General features: G+C 51.7%; 1 protein-coding gene across 1 annotated transcript; it reads right to left on the minus strand.

The window, feature by feature from the left end:
• Positions 1–2,780: 2,780 nt before the first annotated feature.
• Positions 2,781–20,418, minus strand: EDA2R (ectodysplasin A2 receptor). The gene is made up of 8 exons (XM_038748449.1): positions 20,370–20,418; positions 6,777–6,882; positions 6,335–6,513; positions 5,282–5,367; positions 4,999–5,163; positions 4,116–4,268; positions 3,252–3,649; positions 2,781–2,993 (listed from the first exon to the last, which is right to left on the minus strand). The coding sequence occupies exons 2-8, from the start codon at positions 6,861–6,863 to the stop codon at positions 2,958–2,960; spliced, it is 1,104 nt and encodes a 367-aa protein (XP_038604377.1). The 5' UTR covers positions 6,864–6,882; positions 20,370–20,418; the 3' UTR covers positions 2,781–2,957.
• Positions 20,419–26,397: the final 5,979 nt, after the last annotated feature.

Below are 26,397 nucleotides of genomic sequence, written 5' to 3' on the forward strand. Positions count from 1 at the left end.
ACAGCACTGATCTACATATCAGTAATTTATTTACTGGCATTAAGTGTGCCTTCCCCTCTAGACTCATTGTGGACAGGGAATGTGTCTGTTTATTGTTATATAGTACTCTCCCAAGTGCTTAGTACAGTACTCTGCACACAGTAAGTGCCCAATAAATACAATTGTTATATTGTACTCTCCCAAATGCTTAGTACAGTACTCTGCACACAGTAAGTGCCCAATAAATACAATTGTTATATTGTACTCTCCCAAGTGCTTAGTACAGTACCCTGCACACAGTAAGTGCCCAATAAATACAATTGACTGGCTACCTAGAACCCGAGGCCATGATTGACAGCTGCTACCCTGGCCTGCCTCTTTACTGAGCTCCACGGCTGTTAAGAGCTACTGAGTGCCCAGTCACCCTCTGGGGAAGGGGGAGCAGGATGTGTGCCCCTGGCAACTGCTGGCGTTCAGGTGGCACCCTGGCCAATCACACAACCGGCACCTGGGCAACGACAAACCCCGTCCGCCCTGGCTCAGAGAGGAGGCTTTCGGCTACTCTGATTAGACAGTGATGGAGAGGATGAAGAAAAATCACTGAACCAGCTGACAGCGAGCCAGCTCACTTAAGAAGAAATGAGCGACCCTTTCAAAAGCAGGCTGGCCACGCAGTGTGGCCATCATCATCATCATCATCAATCGTATTTATTGAGCGCTTACTATGTGCAGAGCACTGTACTAAGCGCTTGGGAAGTACAAATCGGCAACAAATCGGCCAGAGAGCCCCAGGGCCCAGGTAGGGTCAGTTCATCCAGGCCACCGCCTCCAAGCAGGAGAGGCTGAAACCACCGAGACGGGGGGTCAGCGACGGGCAGCGTCCCCCAGCCCCACTTCAGCCACAGAAATCGCTGGTCTCGCTGGGGCAAAGACTTCACTGTCGCTGGAGGTCACAGGCCAGCAGGCCACACTAGCAAGTCACTTGACTAATTCAGACCATCAGAAGAGTCACTCCCCTGAAATATCTAGCCAAGTCAGACCAAATGCATTTTGGCAAATTTCCCAGAGAGCCACCCCAGCTGCTGTGCTGCGTTCCCAGCCCCGCTCTCAAGTACCAAGTACAGTGCTCTGCACAAAATAAGGCTGACTGACTGATGCCCATATGGGCCCCTCAACCCTTGGAATCCCCATGTTAGGGAGACCCCACCTCAGGGGGCACAGGGGCTGGATTAAGACAAGGGGGCACTGGGGGGAGAGAGGGGACACCATCCCAGAAAATGGGCTTTTCCAGTATTGGGGTGACACTCTGCCCTGCAGCAAGGTTGGGCTGCCCTGCCTACCCACCTCAAAGCTGCTCCACTGGTAGATGCCCAGATAATCATCATTACTGTGGTATTTATTAAACACTTACTACGTTCCAAGCACTGTGCCAAGCGCTGGACTATATACAGGATAATCAGGTCGGAGAGAGTTCCCGTCCCACGAGGGACTCACACACTAAGTAGGAGGGAGAACATACACTGAATCCCCGTTGTACAGATGAGGGAACTGAGGCAGAGGGCAGAAGCAGATGACTTGCCCAAGGTCACCCAGCAGGCAGATGTCAGAGGTGGGATTAGAAAACAGGTCCTCTGACCCCAAAGACCTGGGCTGTTTCCAATAAGCCACGGCCAGTGCCCGCCGCCGTCCCTGGCCCAAGTACCGCTAGCCGGTATTGCCGAGGCCAGGGACAGTGCGGGGACCCCGATACATGAGAGATGAGCAGGGGGCCGGGCTTATTCATTGAGCTCATCCACGGGTATCACTGGTCCGGATTCTGCTGCAGGCCACGTGCAGTCATGCTTTGGGGCATTTTCCCAGAAAAGCTGATGTCCCGAAACGCAGCTGTAGGTGAGGCCTGCCAGGCTTCGGGAAATATGTCCCGAGTGCGCTCCACATCCTCTGCCTGGTGCTCTAGAGACCCTGCCCGTTCTGTCCCAGCTTCTCCCCCAACCCCGGACAATCCCGCTGGACCGGCCGGGGGTGGGACTCTGCCCATGGCTGCTGGCCAGCCTGGCAAATGTGGCTGGCAAAACCTAGGACAATCCCTTTCCCACATCCGCAGGAATGTAGAAAGAATGCTAATCAGACATACACACACGCAGACGCACGCGGAGAGTGGGAAGCCCAACTGGCCGTGGTGGAGGCTGCTCACGAAGGAGAGGGGAGGGCAGGGGAGAGCTAGTGGTCTGGACCACGGACCCCCATCACCATGCTGCCAACCTGCCCAGCCGTGGAGATCTGAGTCCATGCCACCTCCACGCCTAGCCCACACAAAGCCCATGCCTGAGACTACACTTAAGCCAATGCCCAGCCCACACCGAGCCCAGCGGCTCCAGAAACTCCCGCACCCGGAGCCATTTTATGGAACACGGCCCTCAGGCTCCTGAAAACTACTAAATGTGCTCTCTCAGGATGGGAGACGTTGCTCAGGATCCTGTAGAAAGCGGGCCGCTCTTAAGTAGATAAAAAGTGCTCCCAAGGGAGGAGGTACAGTGCCTGGAAGTTCAGATCCCTTCAGGACCCTTAGCATTATGTAAAATGTTCCCCAAGAAGCGGGGACAGTGCTCGGGAACACCCAGAACCACAATCAAGAAGGGAAACATTAGGGAAAGGAATTCCAAAGTGCTCCCCAAAGAAGAGCACGCAAATAAAAGTGGCGGGGCTTGCCACTGTGGAGAACTCTCCCACCCCGACCCCCAAACTACCCCCAAGGGCTATTGTAGCTGGGAAAAGGACGTACAGCAGCGAAGAGTGTCGCCCTTCCCCCTAAGCCCCCCAAAACTAGACCTGCTTCAAGACCCTTGTCCCCTGTGGGGGCAAAATGGGCCATACCCTTCCACAGCCTGTGGAAACCCGGCTGGTGGCAGGCCAGGGGCCGGGGACGGGACCCCTGCTCCCTTCTCCGAGCCCATCCGGCGAACGCAGGTGTGGCCGAGTCACCAGGGAACGTGGGCACCGTGGGACGAGGATGCCTGGAAGGGGAAGGAGAGAGAAAGGCACACAGGTTAGTGCCAGGGCAGGAGCTCAGAACTCCCACCCACTGCCTGCCTGCACCCAGACCACTTTTCCAGATCCCCGCCAAATCAGGCATTGGTGGTTCCCCAGGTTCACCCCTCCCACCCCTCTGGGTCACCTCCAGACCCTTTCCCCGGCTGATGTGGCCCCACCAGCTGCCCCTAGACCCCAAATAATGCCCCCCCGGCCCCACCCGGGAGGGAAAGAGGGCTCACTGTGGGGGGCTGGGGAGCCTGCGGGGGTCGCCTGGCGTGGAGGCAGCAGGAGGGGGACACCGGCCCTGCCCCCTCATTGGTGCCAATGTTGGAGAACTTGTGTAGGTCGAATTCCGTGCACTCGACGGGAGCGTGGGGCCAACGGGCGTGAGTCTCCGAGGCGCAGGAGGCGGGGGCGGAGGCGGGAGGGGGGCCGGCACCGGGGGGTCCGGCGGAGGAAAGGGACCCTGGTGCCCAGCCGGAGTGTCCCTCCGATGAACAGAGCATCAGCTGGGTGTCCGGGGAACTCGCAGCTGGCCGGGGGCCCAGGCCCGGAGTGGGGCAGGCTGGGCAGAGCTCACAGCCAGCGGGCGCGAGGGGCATCTGGAGGCCAGGGGCCACGTCGTCCACCGCACTTGCTGTCAGGGAAGCAGGCACCGACAGGTGTTCGACTCAGGGTACCCCCCCCAACCCCCTCTCTCCCCTGTGACTGGCCTACAACTAACCTCTGTGATGGGAATTGGAGTCAGGGCCCCCCACCTCCTCCCTCCGGTGACCAGCTGGACATCTAATCTCTTCTACAGGGGCTGGAGTCAGGGCCGCCCACCCCCCTCAACCTCCTCCCTCCTGTGACTGGCCTATACCTAACCTCCGACAGGCGCCCTGTCCCCCTCTTCTCTCCCCCTCCCTCCCCATGCAGCGGGGTAGGAGTCGAGACCCCCAAGATCTGGACATGGGACGGGTCTCCTTGCGGTGGGACAGTCCCTGGGGGACGGGAACCCTGTGCGTGTGTCAGTGTCGGGAGAGACCCTAACTTTTCCCAGGGTGGCCGGGTGAGATCCAGGGATCCCCCCCTCTCCCAAGTGCCGGGCAGACAGCGCTCACCTCCAGCTGCAGCCGGTCGGACACACGAGCCCCAACTTTTGGCAGCCAAGCCCCAGGGGCCGGGCGGGGGCTCTTCATCTGGGGAGCAGCCCCCTGAGCTGGACATCGGACAGGGGCCCATTTGACCCATGAAGTCCTGGGACCTCCTGAAGACTGAGGGGGTGGGGTGGAGAGGGCAGGGAGCCCAAGGGAGAGCGGGTCACCACCAGGCAAGGAGGGGTGGGGGGAGGGAATGGAGCTAGGGGGGAGACCCTCACCCTAAGGGAAAAGGAGAACGAGGAAGGAGGAGGGGTGGTCCCCACCCAGTGGGGCAGGGAGCAGGAAGGGAAGGAGAAGGGGCAGAGGAGGGGAGGGTCCCACTGTTCTGATCATACTGGATGGCGAGAGAAGGAGAGGAATGGGGGGTCCTCACCGTGCTGGGAGAGGGAGGAGGAGGAAGAAAGAAAGGAGGGAGGAGGGGACGGGGGCCCCTTACCATGCTGGGGCAGGGGGAGCAAGGAGGAGGGGGACAGGAGCAGCGTGGCATAGTGGAAAGAGCCCGGGCTTGGGAGTCGGAGGTCGTGGGGTCTAACCCCGGCTCCGCCACTGACCAGCTGTGTGCCTTTGGGCAAGTCCCTTGACTTCTCTGTGCCTCAGTTCCCTCATCTGTAAAATGGGGATGAAGACTGTGAACCCCACGGGGGACAACCTGATGACCCTGTATCTCCCCCCAGCGCTTAAAACAGTGCTCGGCCCATAGTAAGCGCTGAACAAATGCCATCGTTATTATTATTATTACTCTGGGAGTTCTCACTGTGCTGGGGCTGGGGAAAGGAGGAGGGGGATGGGGGTCTTCACTGTGCTGGAACAGGGGAGGGAGGAGGAGGGGGGTGGGCATCCTCACCCTGCTGGCAGTGGCTCTTGAGGAAGCGTCGGAGGTAGAGGAAGGCCAGGGCGACCAGCACCAGGGCAATGGCCACCAGGGCACAGCTCACCAGGGTGACCAGCACGGCTTCCTGCCACGATGCCGAGGGTCCGGGCGGCTGCCCCGCGTCCAGCCGGACGGGACCTGAGGACGGGGGGAGGAGGGGGTCGCAGGGTCAGCGGGGCGGCCGGGCATGCGGGGCCACCCTGGGCGGGCAGCCAGGGCCACCGGGGGTCTGGGGAGGGTCGAAGTGGGCACCCACACTGGTTCTCCGAGGGCGGCGTCTGCGGACTGCAGGGGAAGCATTCCCGGTCCTGCCGGCCTCCGATCCGGGTCTTGCTGTAGAACCTGCCGGGCCGGACGGGAGCGGCGGACGTCATTCACTCACCTTCGGCACCGCTGCCCCATTTCCTCGGAGCCCGCTGCCTTGTTTTCTTTGGAACTGCTGCCTAATTTCCTTCAGAACCACAGCCTGATTTCCCTTACATCTGCAGCCTGTTTTCCTTCAGAGTTCCCTTGGACTCAACCTGATATTCTTCAGGCCCACTGCCTGATTTCTTTTAGACCACTGCCCCATTTCCTTTGGATTTCCTTCAGGCCTGCTGCCTGGTCTCTATTTGTTGCCAACTTGTACTTCCCAAGCGCTTAGTCTAGTGCTCTGCACACAGTAAGCGCTCAATAAATACGACTGAATGAATGAAAAATGAATAGTCTCCTTCCTTGTGGAGAGAAGCAGCATGGAGCGGTGGAAGTCAGAAGGACCTGGGTTCTATTCCCGGCTCTGCCACTTGTCTGCTGTGTGACCCTGGGCAAGTCTCTTCACTTCTTCTGGGCCTCAGTTACCTCATCTGTCAAATGGGGGTTGAGACTATGAGCACCGCCGCGTGGGACAGGGACTGTGTCCAACCCGATTTGCGTGTATCCACCCCAGGACTTAGTACAGTGCCCGGCACATAGTAAGTACTTAACAGATACCACAATTATTATTATTATTATGCACATCCACTGCCTGGTTTCCTTCAGATCCACTGCCTGGTTTCTTTCAGACCCACTACCAGATTTACTTTGGACTTTCCTTCAATTTCCTTCAGACCACCTGCCTGATTTCCTTCAGGCCTGTTGCCTACTTTCCTTTGGACCCACAACCAGCTTTCCTCCTGACCCCGGGCTCATCGGGCCACTTGCTCAGGTCGGGGTTTCTTCTCCTGGGTCCCCCGGGGTGGGGGGAATACGGACTGCCCCTTGCTGCCTTGCGACCCGGCCGGAGGAACCTCCGCCACCCCTCGCCCCGCTGCCCGGGCCGGCGGCAACTCACCCCGGCAGGCAGTGCCCGCAGACGGCATCGGCCGTGCCCGTGCAGCTGGCCGTCTGGACGCGGTTGAAGAGGGCACAGGAGGTGCAGGCCTGGCAGCCGTGGTGTCCCTGGGTCGCCTTGAATCTCCGGCGGGGGCAAACCGTACAAGGGGATGGGCCCCCTTCCCCGTAGCCGCACTCCTGAAATCAGACTAGCCGCATTGGGGACCCGAGGGGAGTGGGGCTGGGGGACTGGGAGGACTGGGCCCTGGGCTGGCCCTCCCTGCACCATCCCGCCACCTGATTCAACTCCCTGCTGCCGTTCCCTGGACAATGCCCCTTCCCCAGGCCCGGACACCCCTCACCTTGGAGAACCGAGACCCCCACCGCTCCCCTACCCAGGGAGTACCCCTTCCCCGGGGATAAATAGAGATGCGGCAGTGCCAGGCCCGGGCATCCCTCACCTTGGCCAGCTCCCAACCTGGGCCGCACTGCCCACAGTCCACACACTGACCCCGCTCGTCCTGGAACTGGTTCTCCTGGCACACCATGCTGCTGCCCGGGCGTTGGCTGGGGGTACACGGGGGGCATGGTCAGGGATGGGGGTGGGCAAAGCGACAGCCTCTGGCCGGACCCTCCCCACCCACTAAATCCTAACCCCTTTCCTGGTCTGAACTGCAATCAACAGGTAGGACCTGGTTTGGACGAAAGGAGATCATCAACATCGATGGTATTTTCTGTGCGCTCACTACGTGCTTGGCGGTATGGCCTAGTGGAGAGAGCACAGGCCTGGAAGTGAGAAGGACCTTTCAGACCCCCTTTTAGACTGTGAGCCCACTGTTGGGTAGGGACTGTCTCTATATGTTGCCAATTTGTACTTCCCAAGCGCTTAGTCCAGTGCTCTGCACACAGTAAGCGCTCAATAAATACGATTGATGATGATGATGACCTGGGTGCTAATCCCAGCTGTGCCACTAGTCTGCTGGGTGACCTTGGGCAAGTCACTTCACTTCTCTGGGCCTCAGTTGCCTCGTCTGTAAAATGGGGATTAAGACTGTGAGGCCCATGTGGAACAGGGACTGGGTCCAACCGAATTTGCTTGTATCCACCCCAGCTTTTAAATCAGTGCCTGGCACCTAGTAAGCACTTAATAAATGCCACAGTGATTATTAGTATTATTATTAATATCAAATACCACAGTTACTATTGTTATTATTATTATACAACAGAGTTGGCAGACAGTTGCCCTGCCCACAGGGAGCTTAGTTTAGAGGAGATGTGGCTCTGTCCTGACCCCTCAGTGCCTGGTTTCCGTACGAAAGAGGGGTCCTGAGCTGGCTTCCTGAGGGGCCAGATGTCACTGGCGACACAGACACCACATAATAGTAATAATAATGACGGTATTTGTTAAGCGCTTATTATGTGCCAAGCACTGTACTAAATGCTGTGATGGATATAAGAAAATCGGGTTGGACACAGTCCCTGTCCCACATGGAGCTCACAGTCTCAATGCCCATTTTACAGAAGAGGTGACTGATACCCATAGAAATGAAGCGACTTGCCCAAGGTCTCCCATCCTCTTGTCTCTCCCCGCTTCAGTCTGTACTTCACTCTGCTGCCCGGATTATCTCTGTACAGAAACGCTCTGGGCATGGCACTCCCCTCCTCAAAAATCTCCAGCGGTTGCCCGCCAACCTACGAATCAAGCAAAAACTCCTCACCCTCGGCTTCAAGGTTCTCCATCACCTCGTCCCCTCCTACCTCACCTCCCTTCTCTCCTTCTCCAGCCCTGACCGCACCCTCCACCGCTAACCTCCTCGCTGTGCCTCGTTCTCGCCTGTCCCACCGTCGACCCCCGGCCCACGTCCTTCCCCTGGCCTGGCATGCCCTCCCTCCACACATCCGCAAAACTAGCTCTCTTCCTCCCTTCAAAGCCCTACTTAGAGCTCACCTCCTCCAGGAGGCCTTCCCAGACTGAGCCCCCTTTTCCCTCTCCTCCTCCCCATCCCCCCCGGCCCTACCTCTTTCCCCTCCCCACAGTATTTGTATATATTTATACAGACTTATTACTCTATTTATTTTACTTGTACATATTTACTATTCTATTTATTTTGTTAATGATGTGCATATACCTATAATTCTATTTATTCTAACTATTTTGAAACCCGTCTACATGTTTTATTTTGTTGTCTGTCTCCCCCTTCTAGACTGTGAGCCCGTTGTTGGGTTTGAACCGTCTCTATATGTGGCCGACTTGTACTTCCCAAGCGTCAGTGCAGTGCTCTGCACACAGTAAGCGCTCAATAAATGTGATTGAATGAATGAATGAATGAATGAAAGGCCACACAGCAGACACGTGGCGGGGCCAGGATTAGAACCCACGACCTTCTGAGACTCAGGCCTGTGCTTTATCCACTACGCCGTGCTGCTTCTCTCTGACCCGCCCTTCAGGAGGCCCATTCATTTCATTCAATCGTATTTATTGAGCGCTTACTGTGTGCAGAGCACTGTACTAAGGCCCAGCTGCCCAGAGCCCAGCCTGCAGCATGGCAGAGGAAAGAACCAGTCTGAAGGAGCAGATGGGGCCACAGGGCAGTAGGGGTAACCTTGACCAGGAGTCAGGAGACCGGGGTTCTTGCCCCAGTCCTGGCCCTAGCCTTTTGTGTGACCTTCGGCAAGTCATTTCACTTTACAGAGCCTCATCTATACAATGGGGATAATAATAATAATAATGGCATTTATTAAACACTTACTATGTGCAAAGCACCGTTCTAAGTGCTGGGGAGGTTACAAGGTGATCAGGTTGTCCCATGGGGGGCTCACAGTCTGAATCCCCATTTTACAGATGAGGTAACTGAGGCACAGAGAACTTAAATGACATGCCCAAAGTCACACAGCTGACAACTGGCGGAGCCGGGATTTGAACCCATGACCTCTGACTCCAAAGCCCAGGCTCTTTCCACTGAGCCACGCTGCTTCTCTTGCCCTCTTCCTCCCTCCCCATTAGAATGTGGGACAGGGACTGTATTCTGATGATCTACCCCATCCCCTAGCATAGTACTTATCATATAGCAAAGATTAATCAATATGAACATCATTATTGGGTAGATGGGGAAAGTGGTGGCCCTTGCCCAGGCAGAGAATGGACACTTGTCCAGCCCAGCCTAGAGGATGCTGCGGCACTCTATCCCAGGAAAGACTTGGTTCAGGATAAACCAGTCAATCAATCAATGGCATTTATTGTCATTTATTGTCTATAGTCTTTTAGACTGTGAGCCCACTGTTGGGTAGGGACTGTCTCTATATGTTGCCAACTTGTACTTCCCAAGCGCTTAGTACAGTGCTCTGCACACAGTAAGCGCTCAATAAATACGATTGATTGATTTATTGAGTGTCTACTGTGTGCAGAGCATTGTACTAAGGGTTTGGTAGAAGACAATGCAACAGAGCTGGTAGACATGTTCCCTCATCACAAGGAGCTGACAGTTTAGAAGGGGAGACAGACACTAAAATATATTATGGATGCGGACACAGATGCTTTGGGGCTGAGGGTGGGGTGAATATCAAGCATTTAAAGGGCGCATATGCGACATAAAAGGGAGAGGGAGTAGGGGAAATCAGGGCTTAGACAGGGAAGACCCTTTGGAGGAGATGTGATTTAATAAGGCTTTGAGGAAGGGGAGAATTATTGCCCGCCGGACACGAAAGGGAGCGAGTTCCAGGCCACAGGCAGGTCATGAGTGAGAGGTTGGGGGTGAGACGGAGGAGATCGAGGTACAGTGACTATGCTGGTGTTAGAAAAGTGAAATGTGAGGGGTGAATTGCAGTAGGAAATCAGGGAGGTGAGGTAGGAGGGGGCGAGCTGATTGAAGGAGTTTCTGTTTGATGAGGAGGTGGATGGGCAACCACTGGAGGTTCTTGAGGACTGGAGAGATGTAACCTGAATGGCTTGGTAGGAAATTGATCCAGACAGCAGAGTGAAGTAAGGGCCGGATTAGGGAGAGATGGGAGGCAGGGAGGTCATCAAGGACTGATGTAGTAATCGAGGCAGGGCAGGATAAGCGTGTGGATGGAGAGGAAAGGGTGGACTTCAGCAATGTTGTGAGGCCCCGATCCCACGGTTTTGTGGGAAGAAGGGGCGGAGGGCTTTGCAGTGCTGTCGGGAACTTGGAGAGTTTGGGGGACACTTGAAGAGCCCTCACAAGAGTTGGGGAGTGGGAGAAGAAGAGATCTGGGCTTAGTCAGGGAAGGCTTCTTGGAGGAGACATACCTTCAATAAGGCTTTGAAGTGGGGGAGAGCAATTGTCTGTCTGATATGAGGAGGGAGAGCGTTCCAGGCCAGAGGCAGGACGTGGGCGAGAGGGCGGCGGCGACATAGAAGAGATGGAGGTACGGTGAGAAGGTTAACATTAGAAGAACAAAGCATGCGGGCTGGGTTGTAGTAGGAGAGTAATGAGGCGAGGTAGGAGGGGATAGGGTGACTGAGATGGGAGATGGTGGCTAGACATGGGCCCCTGCCATCAGGGAGCCCCGAGTCTGGTAAAGGAGCAACGGTCAATGGTGAGAGATTCATTTATTCATTCCATCGTATTTATTGAGCGCTTACCGTGTGCAGAGCACTGTATTAAGCTCTTGGGAAATACAAGTTGGCAACATATAGAGACAGTCCCTACCCACGGCCTGAGGTGGCTAGAGTTTAGATGGTTTACTCTCCAAACAGAGGACTGACAATGACAGAGATGCGATCATGACCATGAGCTGAGGTAGCTAGAGTTTACTTGGCTGATTCATTCAATCGTATTTACTGAGCGCTTACTGTGTGCGAAAGCACTAAGTGCCCGGGAGAGTTCAATACAACAACAGACACATTCCCTGATTCTCCTGACCAGGCGGAAAGAGATGAGATCGAGGCCACGAATTGAGTCTGCTAGAGTTTAAGTGGCTGATTCTCCTGACTGGAGGCAGCAGTGAGAGAGATAATAGTAATAATAATAATAATAATAATAATAGCGATATTTGTTAAGCGCTTACTATGTGCAAAGCACCATTCTAAGCGCTGGGGGGGATACAAGGTGATCAGGTTGTCCCACTTGGGGCTCACAGCCTTAATCCCCATTTTATAGATGAGGTAATGAGGCACAGAGAAGTTAAGTGGATTGGCCAAAGTCACACAGCTGACAAGTGGCGGAGCGGGGATTCGAACCCATGACCTCTGACTCCCAAGCCCGTGCTCTTTCCACTGAGCCACGCTGCTTCCCCTGGGGATCAGGATCCCCAGATAAGATACTGGCCGTGACTGAAGCGGCTACTATTTAGGCCACTCACGCCCCTGACCGGGGACCGGCGGTGAGAGACGAGATCGAGATCAATACAATTGATTGATTGATCGAGGACCTCGACTGAGGCGGCTAGAGTTTAAGCCGCTTATTTTGACGGGGCCGGTAGTGAGAGACGAGAGAGAGGCCCGGAGACATGTGTCATTTGGTGCCTTGGGCTTCGGGCTTCTCTGGCTGCCTGCACATACCAGAGTTTGTCTGTTTATTGTTAAATCGTACTCTCCCAAGAGCTTAGTACAGTGCCCTGCACATAGTAAGCGCTTAATAGAAAGCAAAATGGCTCAGTGGAAAGAGCCTGAGGTTGGGAGTCAGAGGTCATGTGTTCTAATCCCGGCTCTGCCACATATCGGCTTTGGGCAAGTCACTTAACTTCTCTGGGCCTCAGTTACCTCACGTGTAAAATGGGGATTAAGACTGTGAGCCCCATGTGGGACAATCTGATTACCTTGTATCATCATCATCATCAATCGTATTTATTGAGCGCTTACTATGTGCAGAGCACTGTACGAAGCGCTTGGGAAGTACAAATTGGCAACATATAGAGACAGTCCCTACCCAACAGTGGGTATCTATCCCAGCACTTAGAATCAATCAATCGTATTTATTGAGCGCTCACTGTGTGCAGAGCACTGTACTAAGCGCTTGGGAAGTACAAGTTGGCAACAAATAGAGACAGTCCCTTAGAACAGTGCTTGGCACATAGTACGCGCTTAACAAATACCAAAACTATTATTAATAACTATGACTGACACTGTCACCCACTGTTTTACCCAGGAGAAGCCAATCAGCTACCCACCCCCCGACCCCAGGGGCAGGACGGACAGGGACCAAATAAATCTCTTTTGTCTGGACCCCAAGAAGGTGAGGTTCAGGGTTGCCATGACCCTCCACATCGGTGAAGGATGGACACTGGCCACTCAGCACAGCCAACGGTTCTGGGAAAAACAGCCTTTGAATTAATAATTAATAATGACGGGATTGATTAAGCGCTAACGATTTGCCAAGTAAGTGCTGTGGTAAATAAAATGCAATCAGGTCACACGTTGACCCACAAAGCCTCTAATAATAACTGTGGTGTGTTAAGGGCTTACTATGTGCCAGGCACTGAACTAAGCGCAGGGGTGGATACAAGCAAATTGGATTGGACACAGTCCCTGTCCCATGTGGGTCTCTCAGTATCCATCCCCATTTTACAGATGAGGTATTCATTCATTCGATCGTATTTATTGAGCGCTTACTGTGTGCAGAGCACTGGACTAAGCACTTGTGAAGCAACAAGAAGTTAAGTAACTTGCCCAAGATCCCATAGCAGACAAATGGCAGAGCCGGGATTAGAACCCAGACCCTTCTGACTCTCAGGCCCGTAGTCTATTCACTGGGCAACGCTGCTTCTCTGACCCATACGGCGCCTAATCCACACAGCCCTGACACACCCAGGGCGCAAAATCTACGATGGATGAAGAACGGGGATCTTATACACATATCTGACACTGTCCCCTCCTTCAAAGTCTTCCTAAAAATAAAATAATCACACCTCCTCCCTGATTAGCTTTTCAGTCAGTAAGTCAATCGTATTTACTGTGTGCAGAGCACTGGACGAAGCACTTGGGAGAGTACAGTATTCATGTGAGCCCACTGTTGGGTAGGGACTGTCTCTGTGTGTTGCCAACTTGTACTTCCCAAGCGCTTAGTACAGTGCTCTGCACACGGTAAGCGCTCAATAAATACAATCGATTGATTGATTCATTCATTAATCATATTTATTGAGCGCTTACCGTGTGCAGAGCACTGTACTAAGCGCTTGGGAAGTGCAAGTCGGCAACATAGAGAGACGGTCCCTACCCAACAACGGGCTCACAGTCAAGAAGGGGGAGACGGGCAACAAAACAAAACATGCGGACAGGTGTCAAGCCACCAGAATAAATAAAAATAAAGCTAGATACACATCATTAACAATATAACAATAAATACTCAGATTCCATGCCCACAACGAGCTTGCAGTCTAGAGGGACACTCAATTCCCCACCCTATTCACCCTCTCTCCCGCCACTCCTATGAACTTGGGTGGGAACCCCTTAAACATTTAGGGACTTACCCCACTTCCAGTCCCACAGCACATATGTCCATATCCTTATTCTCTGTTCCTTCTCCTATCTGTATTTTATTTTAGGATCTGTCTCCTCTACCAGATTGTAAACTCTTCGAGGGCATGGATTATGTTTACTATTATACTCTTACCTCCGTCCCTTCCCCACAGCACCTGTATATATGTATATATGTTTGTACATATTTATTACTCTATTTATTTATTTTATTTTATTATTTATAATAAATAAATTTATATTATTTATCTATTTTGTTAGTATGTTTTGTTTTGTTCTCTGTCTCCCCCTTCTAGACTGTGAGCCCACTGTTGGGTAGGGACCGTCTCTATATGTTGCCCGCTTGTACTTCCCAAGCGCTTAGTACAGTGCTCTGCACACAGTAAGCGCTCAATAAATACGATTGATTGATTGATTATTATACTCTCCCAAGTACCTAATACAGTGCTCTGCTCATAGTAGGTGCTCAATAAATGCTATGAATCGGTGAGGGCTGTGAGGGACGGCAATCCTGGTGAGGGCATATATCCGGGGGGTTGCTCGCTTGTGGCGGGGCCTGGCTTGGGTGGGAATGCCGGGATAGCAGGGGGAAAATCAGCGCCCTTCCGGACCCCCGAGACATCTCTTGGCCTACGGCAAGAGACCGTAGGCCTTGTGCGGGGTCTCTCCAGTCGCCCGGGGGGATACAAGGCGGGAGCGGTCCGTGTAGGGATGACGGTCCCTGGACATGGGGACCCTCAGCCGGGAAAGACCCCTGTCCCCTAGAAGATGGGATGCAGAGATCCCTGCCCTGCAAGCCATTTGGGACCAAAACAGCCCCCAGAAATCTTCCCCTTCCCCTCCCTGACTAGTTGTCAGCTGTGTGACTTTGGGCAAGTCACTTCACTTCTCTGGGCCTCAGTTCCCTCGTCTGTAAAATGGAGATTAAGACTGCGAGCCCCCCGTGGGGCCACCTGATCACCTTGTAACCTCCCCAGCGCTTAGAACAGTGCTTGGCACATAGTAAGCGCTTAATAAATGCCATTATTTGGAGAAGCAGCGTGGCTCAAGGGAAAGAGCCCGGGCTTTGGAGTCAGAGGTCACGGGTTCAAATCCCGGCTCTGCCACTTGTCAGCTGTGTGACTTTGGGCAAGTCACTTCACTTCTCTGGGCCTCAGTTCCCTCATCTGTAAAATGGGGATGAACCCTGTGAGCCCCCTGTGGGACAACCTGATTACCTTGTACCCCCCCCAGCGCTTAGAACAGTGCTTTGCACATAGTAAGCGCTTAATAAAATGCCATTATTATCAGTATTATTAGTGCTACTAAGAATGGTATTGATTAAGTGTTCCCTCTGACTTAGCCTGTGAGCCCTATATGAGACAGGGACTTATTACCTTATCTAGACTGTGAGCTCACTGCTGGGTAGGGACCGTCTCTGTATGTTGCCAACTTGTACTCCCCAAGCGCTTAGTACAGTGCCCTGCACACAGTAAGTGCTCAGTAAATACGATTGATTGACTGATTGATTGATTAAGTGTTCCCTCTGACTTAGCCTGTGAGCCCTATATAAGACAGGGACTTATTAACCATATCTAGACTGCGAGCTCACTGTTGAGTAGGGACCCTCTCTATATGTTGCCAACTTGTACTTCCCAAGCGCTTAGTACAGTGCCCTGCACACAGTAAGCGCTCGATAAATACGATTGATTGATTGATTGATTAAGTGTTCCCTCTGACTTAGCCTGTGAGCCCTATATGAGACAGGGACTTATTACCTTATCTAGCCTGTGAGCCCACTGTTGGGTAGGGACCCTCTCTGTATGTTGCCAACTTGTACTTCCCAAGCGCTTAGTACGGTGCTCTGCACACGGTAAGCACTCAATAAATAAGCGCTCAACAAATACGATTGATTGATTGAATAAATACGATTGAATGAATGAATTAACATTCTTAACTTGTGTCTACCCCAGTGCTTAGAAAACTGCTTTACACACAGTAAGCACTTGACAAATACCATAAAATGCTGACTAAACACCGGGGTAATAATAATAATAATAATTATAGTGGTATTTGTTAAGCGCTTACTATGTACCAAGCACTGTACTAAGCACTGGAGTTAGCCCTTGTCCAACATGGGGCTCACAGTCTAAGCACAGGGAGTACAATTTTTTTTTTACAGAGGAGGAAATTGAGGCCCAGAGAAGTGAACGTGGCCAGTGGAAAGAGCCCGGGCTTTGAAGTCAGAGGTCATGGGTTCGAATCCCAGCTCTGCCAATTGTCAGCTGGGTGACTTTGGGCAAGTCACTTCACTTCTCTGGGCCTCAGTTACCTCATCTGTAAAACAGGGATTAAAACTGTGAGCCCCCTGATCACCTTGTAACCTCCCCAGCGCTTAGAACAGTGCTTTGCACATAGTAAGTGCTTAATAAATGCCATTATTATTAAGTGACTTCCCCAAGGTCACATGGCAGACCAGCAGCAGAGGTAGGATTAGAACCCAGGTCCGGGCTGTTTCCACTAGGCCACGCTGCTTCCCTTCACACACAGAGCTCACAGTCTGAAGTGGGAGGGAGGGCATATGGTTTATCTCATTTTTAAACAAGGGAGGAAACTGAGGCCCTGGGAGGTTAAGTGACTCAAGTGGAGGTTAAGTTAGGTCACTCGGCAGCCAAGTAGTGGAGACGGGATTAGAAACCCACTTAATTCCCAGATGTGAGTTCCTCCCACTAGGACTGCTGAAGTTTCCAAAGTGGTCCAAATGAGGGCTTGGGAGCAGAAGGGGAGACATCTCCTTCGAAGCATTCATTCATTCGATCGTATTTATTAAGCGCTTACTGTGTGCAGAGCACTGTACTAAGCGCTTGGGAAGTACAAGTTGGCAACGTATAGAGATGGTCCCTACCCAACAGTAGGAAGCAGCCCGGGCTTGAGAGCCAGAGGCCGTGGGTTCTCCGCCACTTGTCTGCTGTGTGACTTTGGGCAAGCCACTTAACTTCTCTGGGCCTCAGTGACCTCATCTGTCAAATGGGGATTCATTCATTCATTCAATCGTATTTATTGAGCGCTTACTGTGTGCAGAGCACTGGACTAAGCGCTTGGGAAGTACAAGTTGGCAACATATGGAGACGGTCCCTACCCTGAACAGCGGGCTCACAGTCTAGAAGGGGGAGACAGACAACAAAGCATATTAACAAAATAAAATAAATAGAATAGTAAATATGCACAAGTAAAATAGAGTAATAAATCTGTACAAACATATATACAGGGGCTGTGGGGAGGGGAAGAAGAGGGAGAGGAAGGAGGGGGCTCAATCTGGGAGGAAGGGCTCAGTCTGGGATGAAGACTGTGGGCCCCACATCTGATTACCCCAGCGTTTAGAACAGTGCTGGGCACATGGTAAGCACTTAATACCATTATTATTATTATTATTGTTCATTAATGCCCAGCCAGGAGACGAGGGTGGTGGGATGCCAGAGGGGGCTCAGACCCCTCCCACTCCTGGGCTTCGGGTCGGGCAGGGGCACCTATGTTGCCGACTTGTAATTCATTTGTAAAATGGGGATTCATTCATTCAATCGTATTTATTGAGCGCTTACTGCTTGCAGAACACTGTAATAAGCGCTTGGGAAGTACAAGTTGGCAACTTGTACCCAACAACGGGCTCACAGTCTATAAGGGGAAGACAGACAACAAAACAAAACATGTGGACAGGGTTGACTGTGAGCCCTCCGTGGGACAACCTGATCACTTTGTAGCCTCCCCAGCGCTTAGAACAATCAATCAATTGTATTTATTGAGCACTGTACTAAGCGCTTGGGAAGTACAAGTTGGTAACATATAGAGACGGTCCCTACCCAACAGTGGGCTCACAGTCTAGAAGACTGGGGAAGCAGCGTGGCTCAGTAGAAAGAGCCCGGGCTTTGGAGTCAGAGGTCATGGGTTCAAATTCCGGCTCTGCCAACTGTCAGCTGTGTGACTTTAGGCAAGTCACTTAACTTCTCTGGGCCTCAGTGACCTCATCTGTAAAATGGGGATGAAGACCGTGAGCCCCCCGTGGGACAACCTGACCACCTTGTAACCTCCCCAGGGCTTAGAACAGCTGTGTGACTTTGGGCAGGCCACTTCACTTCTCTGGGCCTCAGTGACCTCATCTGTAAAATGGGGGTGAAGACTGTGAGCCCCCCGTAGGACAACCTGATCACCTTGTAACCTCCCCAGCGCTTACAACACCGCTTTGCACCTAGTAAGTGCTTAATAAATGCCATCATTTTTAGACTGTGAGCCCACTGTTGGGTAGGGACTGTCTCTATATGTTGCCAACTTGTACTTCCCAAGCGCTTAGTCCAGTGCTCTGCACACAGTAAGCGCTCAATAAATACGATTGATTGCTTTTAGACTGTGAGCCCGCTGTTGGGTAGGGACTGTCTCTATATGTTGCCAACTTGTACTTCCCAAGCGCTTAGTCCAGTGCTCTGCACACAGTAAGCGTTCAATAAATACGATTGATTGATCATTATTATTATTATACTTCCCAGGCGCTTAGTCCAGTGCTTTGCACACAGTCAGCGCTCAATAAATGCAACTGAAAGAATGAATGGAAGAGGCTGCCACCACCGGGGCTGACAAACAAACCCCCATGCCACCCCCAGCCCAGGCCTGGCAGCCCACTGTTGGGTAGGGACTGGCTCTATATGTTGCCAACTTGTACTTCCCAAGCGCTTAGTACAGTGCTCTGCACATAGTAAGCGCTCAATAAATACGATTGATGATGATCCCGCCACCCCGGGCCTTCCCGCACGGGCCCGGTGGGTGAAATCCAGCCAGGAATTGATGGTGGGGGGGGACTTTGGATCCCCCAACCCCACTGTTGGCTAGGGACTGTCTCTCCATGTTGCCAACTTGGACTTCCCAAGCGCTTAGTACAGTGCTCTGCACACAGTAAGCGCTCAATAAATACGACTGATTGAATGAATGAATGAATGGATGGATGAATGAACCCGCCCCCCTCCTCTCTCCGCTCAAACAAGCCCCAACTTGCCCGGGCCCACGTGGGCAGCCAGTGGGCTCAGCTTGCCTTGGGATGCTCGGGATGCCTGGCGTCGCCCCCGCTCCCGCGGTGGAGGGGCCCATGGGGGGGCAGGACCCCCCAGGATAATAATAATAATAGCATTTATTAAGCGTGCCAAGCGCTGTTCTAAGCGCTGGGGAGTTTACAAGGTGATCAGGTTGTCAATCAGTCAATCCATCGCATTTATTGAGCGCTTACTGTGTGCAGAGCACTGTACTAAGCGCTTGGGAAGTACATTAGCAACATATAGAGACAGTCCCTACGCAACAACGGGCTCACAGTCTAGAAGGGGGAGACGGGCGACAAAACAAGTAGACAGGTGTCAATAACATCAGAATAAGTAGGATTATAGCAATATATACATCATTAGTAAAATAGAATAATAAGCACTTAGTACAGTATCCTGCACACAGTAAACACTTAATACATTTGAACTGAATACGTGCACTCGGAGAAGCAGCGTGACTTGGTGGCAAAGAGCTCGGGGCAATCAATCAATCCTATTTATTGAGCGCTTACTGTGTGCAGAGCACCGGACTAAGCGCTGGGGAAGTCCAAGTTGGCAACACATAAAGACGGTCCCTACCCAACAGTGGGCTCACAGTCTAGAAGATGATGATGATGGCATTTAGTAAGCGCTTACTATGTGCCAAGCACTGTTCTAAGCGCTGGGGAGTTTACAAGGTGATCAGGTTGTCCCACGGGGGGGGCTCACAGTCCCGATTTTACAGATGAGGGAACTGAGGCCCAGAGAGTGAAGGCATGCTGCTTCCCTAGGCTTACTACAGTTAGGCGCTTACTACGTGCAAATGAGGTCACTGAGGCCCAGGGAAGTGAAGTGACTTGCCCAAAGTCACCCAGCTGACAAGTGGCGGAGCCGGGATAATAATAATAATAATAATAATGGCATTTATTAAGCACTTACTATGTGCAAAGCACTGTTTTAAGCACTGGGGAGGTTACAAGTTGATCAGGTTGTCCCATGGGGGGTGGGGGTGGGGGGGCTCACAGGCTTAATCCCCATTTCCCACTGAGGCACAGATAAGTGAAGTGACTTGCCCAAAATCACACTGGTGGAGCCGGGATTTGAACCCATGACCTCTGACTCCAAACCCCGTGCAGTTTCCCCTGAGCCACACGATGATCTCCGACTCCCTTATTACTTTTAGTCTCCCCCTCTTACACTGTGAGCCCACTGTTGGGTAGGGACTGTCTCTCTATGTTGCCAACTTGGACTTCCCAAGCGTTTAGTACAGTGTTCTGCACACAGTAAGCGCTCAATAAATACGATTGATGATTGATTGATTGACTCCAAAGCCTGCACGCACTGAGCAGGAGGATGGGCCCGGGCAAGTCTCCAGCCTGCTTGCAGACCTCTCCAGTCCCGAGCTACCCTCCGGAGGGGGTCGTCTCCGGTTCCCCCACGGGCCGGACGGTCCCTCCCTGCCCTGTCTCTCTATGTTGCCAACTTGTACTTCCCAAGCGCTTAGTACAGTGCCCTGCACACAGTAAGCGCTCAATAAATACGATTGAATGAATGAATGCTCCCCCGGCCCCGCGGACACTCACCCCAGCAGCGCTGGACGCAACGGCTCGGCCCAAATTGATGCCAACTTGTCCTTCCCAAGCGCTCAGTACAGTCCTCTGCCCCCCGTAAGCGCTCAATAAATACGATGTAGTGAATGAATGAGTGACCACGTGGTGCCCGCCCTCGTCCCCGCCTTTTTCCCCGCCCTCCGCGCCCCGAGCGCGCTCCTGATTGGCCCACCTTACACCCCTGGGCGTGGCGTGCAAATCAGGCACCGCCTCCTCGCTCCTGATTGGCCCGCCTTACACCCCTGGGCGTGGCATGCAAATCAGGCACCGCCTCCTCGCTCCTGATAGGCTCCGCCCGGGGCAGGGAAACACATCGAGAGGCCCGGATGGGGTGAGAATTGCGAGATTGGGAAATTACTCATTATAATAATAATGGGGGAATAGTTGTGCTCGTTGTTAAGCGCTTACTCATAATAATGATAATGATGGCATTTGGTAAGCGCTTACTACGTGCCAAGCGCTGTTCCGGAGTGGAGGCCGTGGCTGCAGACAACTCTCTCAAGGAGTTTGGAGAGGAATAATAGTAATAGTAATAATAGTGATAGTATTTACTAAGCGCTGTTCTGGAGTGGAGGCCGTGGCTGCAGACAACTCTCTCAAGGAGTTTGGAGAGGATTAATAGTACTAGTAATAATAATGATAGTATTTATTAAGTGCTTATTACGTGCCAAGCGCTGTTCCGGAGTGGAGGCCGTGGCTGCAGACAACTCTCTCAAGGAGTTTGGGGAGGACTGATAGTACTAGTAATAATAGTGATAGCATTTATTAAGCGCTGTTCTGGAGTGGAGGCCCTGGCTGCAGACAACTCTCTCAAGGAGTTTGGAGAGGACTGATAGTACTAGTAATAATAGTGATAGTATTTATTAAGCGCTGTTCTGGAGTGGAGGCCGTGGCTGCAGACAACTCTCTCAAGGAGTTTGGAGAGGAATGATAGGAATAGTAATAATAGTGATAGTATTTATTAAGCGCTGTTCTGGAGTGGAGGCCGTGGCTGCAGACAACTCTCTCAAGGAGTTTGGAGAGGAATGATAGGAATAGTAATAATACTGATAGTATTTATTAAGTGCTGTTCTCGAGTGGAGGCCGTGGCTGCAGACAGCTCTCTCAAGGAGTTTGGAGAGGAATAATAGTAATAGTAATAATAGTGATAGTATTTATTAAGCGCTGTTCTGGAGTGGAGGCCGTGGCTGCAGACAACTCTCTCAAGGAGTTTGGAGAGGAATGATAGGAATAGTAATAATAGTGATAGTATTTATTAAGTGCTGTTCTGGAGTGGAGGCCGTGGCTGCAGACAACTCTCTCAAGAAGTTTGGAGAGGAATGATAGTAATAGTAATAATAGTGATAGTATTTATTAGGCGCTTACTACGTGCCAAGCACTGTTCCGGAGTGGAGGCCGTGGCTGCAGACAACTCTCTCAAGGAGTTTAGAGAGGAATGATAGTAAGAGTAATAATAGCGATAGTATTTATTAGGCGCTATTCTGGAGTGGAGGCCGTGGCTGCAGACAACTCTCTCAAGGAGTTTGGAGAGGACTGATAGTAATAGTAATAATAGTGATAGTATTTATTAAGCGCTTACTACGTGCCAAGCGCTGTTCCGGAGTGAAGGCCGTGGCTGCAGACAACTCTCTCAAGGAGTTTGGAGAGGAATAATAGTACTAGTAATAATAGTGATGGTATTTATTAAGCGCTTACTACATGACAAGCACTGTTCTAAGCGCTGGGGAGGTTACAAGGTGACCAGGGTGTCTCACGTGGGGCTCACAGTCTTCATCCCCATTTTACAGATCGGGGAACTGAGGCTCAGAGAAGTGACTTGCCCAAAGTCACCCAGCTGACAAGTGGTGGAGCTGGGATTAGAACCCATGACCTCTGACTCCAAAGCCTGGGCTCTTTCCACTGAGCCACTTTGCTTCTGGAGTGGAGGGCGTGGCTGCAGACAACTCTTTCAAGGAATTTGGAGAGGAATAATAGTACTAGTAATAATAGTGATAGTATTTATTAAGCGCTTACTACGTGCCAAGCGCTGTTCCGGAGTGGAGGCCGTGGCTGCAGACAACTCTCAAGGAGTTTGGAGAGGAATAATAGTACTAGTAATAATAGTGATAGTATTTATTAAGTGTTTACTACGTGCCAAGCACTGTTCTGGAGTGGAGGCCATGGCTGCAGACAACTCTCTCAAGGAGTTTGGAGAGGAATAATAGTAATAGTAATAATAGTGATAGCATTTATTAAGTGCTTACTACGTGCCAAGCACTGTTCTAAGTGCTGGGGAGGTTAAAGGGTGATCAGGGTGTCCCACGTGGGGCTCACAGTCTTCATCCTCATTTTACAGATGAGGTAACTGAAGCACAGAGAAGTGAAGCGACTTGCCCAAAGTCACACAGCTGACAATTGGCGGAGCCGGGATTTGAACCTATGACCTCTGACTCCAAAGCCCGGGCTTTTTCCACTGAGCCACTCTGCTTCCCTATGGTTACTACAGTTAAGCGCTTACTACGTGCAAAGCACTGTTCTGGAGTGGAGGCCGTGGCTGCAGACAACTCTCTCAAGGAGTTTGGAGAGGAATAATAGTAAAAATAATAATAATAGTGATAGTATTTATTAAGTGCTTACTACATGCAAAGCACTGTTCTATGCGCTGGCAAGGTTGCAAGGTGATCAGGTTGTCCCATGGGGAGCTTCCAGGCTTCATCCCAATTTTACAGATGGGGGAACTGAGGCGCAGAGAAGTGAAGCGACTTGCCCAAAGTCACCCAGCTGACAAGTGGCAGAGCCGGGATTAGAACACATAATAATAATAATAATAATGATGGCATTTGTTAAGTGCTTACTATGTGCAGAGCACTGTTCTAAGCGCTGGCGGGGATACAAGGTGATCAGGTTGTCCCACGTGGGGTTCAGAGTCTTAATCCCCATTTTACAGATGAGGTAACTGAGGCCCAGGGAATAATAATAATAATAATGATAGCATTTGTTAAGCGCTTACTATGTGCAATGCACTGTTCTAAGCGCTGGGGAGGATACAAGGTGATCAGGTTGTCCCCCGGGGGGCTCACAGTCTTAATCCCCATTTTCCAGATTTCAAAATAATCGTATCCGTGGGTGGACCGGCTGGGTGGTTATTCGACTATTGCCCCTACCCGGAATTTATTTTAACATCCGCCTCCCGCTGTAGACCGGAAGCTCCTGTGGGGAGGGAATGTGTCTAGTGACCACGTTGTATTGTACTATCCCAAGCACTCAGTATAATGCTCTGCACACAGTAAGTGCTCAGGAAATACCATTGTGATTCTTCCCCTCCACCTTGGCTCACTCCCTTCTCTCCTCCCGAACTCAGTTTTGGGCTGTACCCCCTTCTTCATTCAGGGTTGTCTCCTCCCCGACCCGGAGATCCCTCCTCTCTTAAATCTGGGGAACAACTTCCTGCCTCCTGCCAAGTTTCCTACTAATAATTGTAATGATGACTGTGGTATTTACTACATCTACATCTCCTCCCCTGTTCTCTCTCATCATCATCAATCGTATTTATTGAGCGCTTACTACGTGCAGAGCACTGCACTAAGCGCTTGGGAAGTACAAATTGGCAACATATAGAGACAGGCCCTACCCAACAGTGGGCTCACAGTCTAAAAGGGGGAGACAGAGAAAAAACCAAACATACTAACAAAATAAAATGAGTAGAATAGATATGTACAAATAAAATAAATAAATAAATAAATAGAGTAATAAATATGTACAAACATATATACATATATGCAGGTGCTGTGGGGAAGGGAAGGAGGTAAGGTGGGGGGATGGAGAGGGGGATGAGGGGGAGAGGAAGGAAGGGGCTCAGTCTGGGAAGGCCTCCTGGAGGAGGTGAGCTCTCAGCAGGGCCTTGAAGGGAGGCAGAGAGCCAGCTTGGCGGATGGGCAGAGGGAGGGCATTCCAGGCCCGGGGGAGGACGTGGGCCGGGGGTCGATGGCGGGACAGGCGAGAGCCTTCCCTCCAGGCTCGAATCTCCTCCTGCCTTCGGGACATCTCCGCCTGGATGTCCGCCCACCACCTAGAACTCACCATGTCCAAGACTGAGCTCCTTGTCTTCCCTCCCAAACCCTGCCCTCTCCCTGACTTTCCCGTCACTGTGGACGGCACTACCATCCTTCCCGTCTCACGAACCCACAACCTCGGTGTCATGCTTGACTCCACTCTGTCATTCACCCCACACGTCCAATCCGTCACCAAAACCTGCCGGTCTCACCTTCACAACATCGCCAAGATCCGCCCATTCCTCTCCATCCAACCCGCTACCTTGTTGGTACAGTCTCTCATCCCATCCCGACTGGATTACTGCGTCAGCCTCCTTTCTGATCTCCCATTCTCCTGTCTCTCCCCACTTCAGTCGATACTTCACTCTGTTGCCTGGATTTTTTTTTCCTCAGAAACGCTCTGGGCAGGTCACTCAAAAATTTCCAGTGGTTGCCTATCAACCTTTGCATGAAGAAAAACTCCTCACTATTGTCTTCAAAGCTCTCCATCACCTCGCCCCCTCCGACCTCACCTCCCTTCTCTCCTTCTCCGGCCCAGCCCGCACCCTCCGCTCCTCTGCCGCTAACTTCCTCACTGGGCCTTGTTCTCACCTGTCCCACCGTCGACCCCCAGCCCACTTCCTCCCTCTGGCCCGGAATGCCCTCCCTCCTCACATCCGCCAAACTAGCTCTCTTCCCCCCTTCAAAGCCCTACTGAAAGCTCACCTCCTCCAGGAGGCCTTCCCAGACTGAGCTCCCCCTTTCCTCTGCTCCTCCTCCCCTCCCCATCGCCCGGACTCCCTCCCTCTGCTCTACCCCCTCCCGCCCCACAGCACTTGTGCATATTTATTCTTCTATTTATTTTATTAATGATATATATAGATCTATCATTCTATTTATCTATTTTGATGCTATTGATGCCTGTCTACTTGTATTGTTTTGTTGTGTGTCTCCCCCTTCTAGACTGTGAGCCCGTTGTTGATTAGGGATCGTCTCTGTTGCCGAATTATACTTTCCGAATGCTCTGCTCACAGTAAGCGCTCAATAAATATGATTGATTGAATGAATGAATGAATTTACTAAGCGCTTACTGTGTGTCAAGCACTGTACTAAGCGCTGGGTTAGATAGAAGATAATCAGGTCCCACATGGGGCTCACAGTCTAAGAAGGAGGGAGGCCAGGGATTGAATGTCCCTTTCACAGAGGAGGGGACTGAGGCACAGAGAAGGGAAGTGACTTTCCCAAGCTCACACAGCAGACAAGCGACAGGGCTGGGCTCAGAACCCAGGTAGTAATAATAATAATAATGGCATTTATTAAGCGCTTACTATGTGCAAAGCCCTGTTCTAAGCGCTGGAGAGGTTACAAGGTGATCAGGTTGTCCCACGGCGGGCTCACAGTCCTAATCCCCATTTTACAGATGAGGGAACTGAGGCCCAGAGAAGTGAAGTGACTCGCCCAAAGTCACCCAGCTGACAATTGGCAGAGCAGGGATTCGAACCCATGACCTCGGACTCCAAAGCCCGGGCTCTTTCCACTGAGTCACGCTGCTTCTCGTGACTCAGACAACCAAGTCCGGGTGCTTTCCACTAGGCCACACTGCTTCTCTGTGGGCCCACCTCCTCCAGGAGGCCTTTCCTGATTACCCCCACCCTTGAACATATAGGGCAAAGGTGTGCATACAGTAAGCAATAAATAATAATAATAATAATAATAATAATAATAATGGCATTTATTAAGCGCTTACTATGTGCAAAGCACTGTTCTTGTCATGATTTGATTGACTGATTATGGTCTAACTACCTGTCTGCCACCTGAGCACTCTGACCTGCTTATTCTGTGGTTATGGATTATAATATTACTATTATCATCATTATTATTTTCATTAAGCATTAAGAGAAGCAGCATGGCTCAGTGGAAAGAGCCCGGGCTTGGGAGTCAGAGGTCGTGGGTTAGAATCCCACTGCCGCCACTATTAATGATGTGTATAT

This window comes from Tachyglossus aculeatus, chromosome 6 (genome assembly GCF_015852505.1).
Source record: "Tachyglossus aculeatus isolate mTacAcu1 chromosome 6, mTacAcu1.pri, whole genome shotgun sequence".
NCBI classification, from domain to species: domain Eukaryota; kingdom Metazoa; phylum Chordata; class Mammalia; order Monotremata; family Tachyglossidae; genus Tachyglossus; species Tachyglossus aculeatus.

Bases quoted from the DNA above. Each gene is read 5' to 3' on its own strand.
- EDA2R (XM_038748449.1), bottom strand. From the start codon at position 6,863: ATGGTGTGCCAGGAGAACCAGTTCCAGGACGAGCGGGGTCAGTGTGTG. The intron at 5,368-6,334 runs GTGAGTTGCCGC...CCGGCCCGGCAG, and splicing joins TGCGGGCACTGCCTGCCGGG to GTTCTACAGCAAGACCCGGA. The intron at 4,269-4,998 runs GTGAGGATGCCC...CCACCCCCTCAG, and splicing joins CAAGAGCCACTGCCAGCAGG to TCTTCAGGAGGTCCCAGGAC.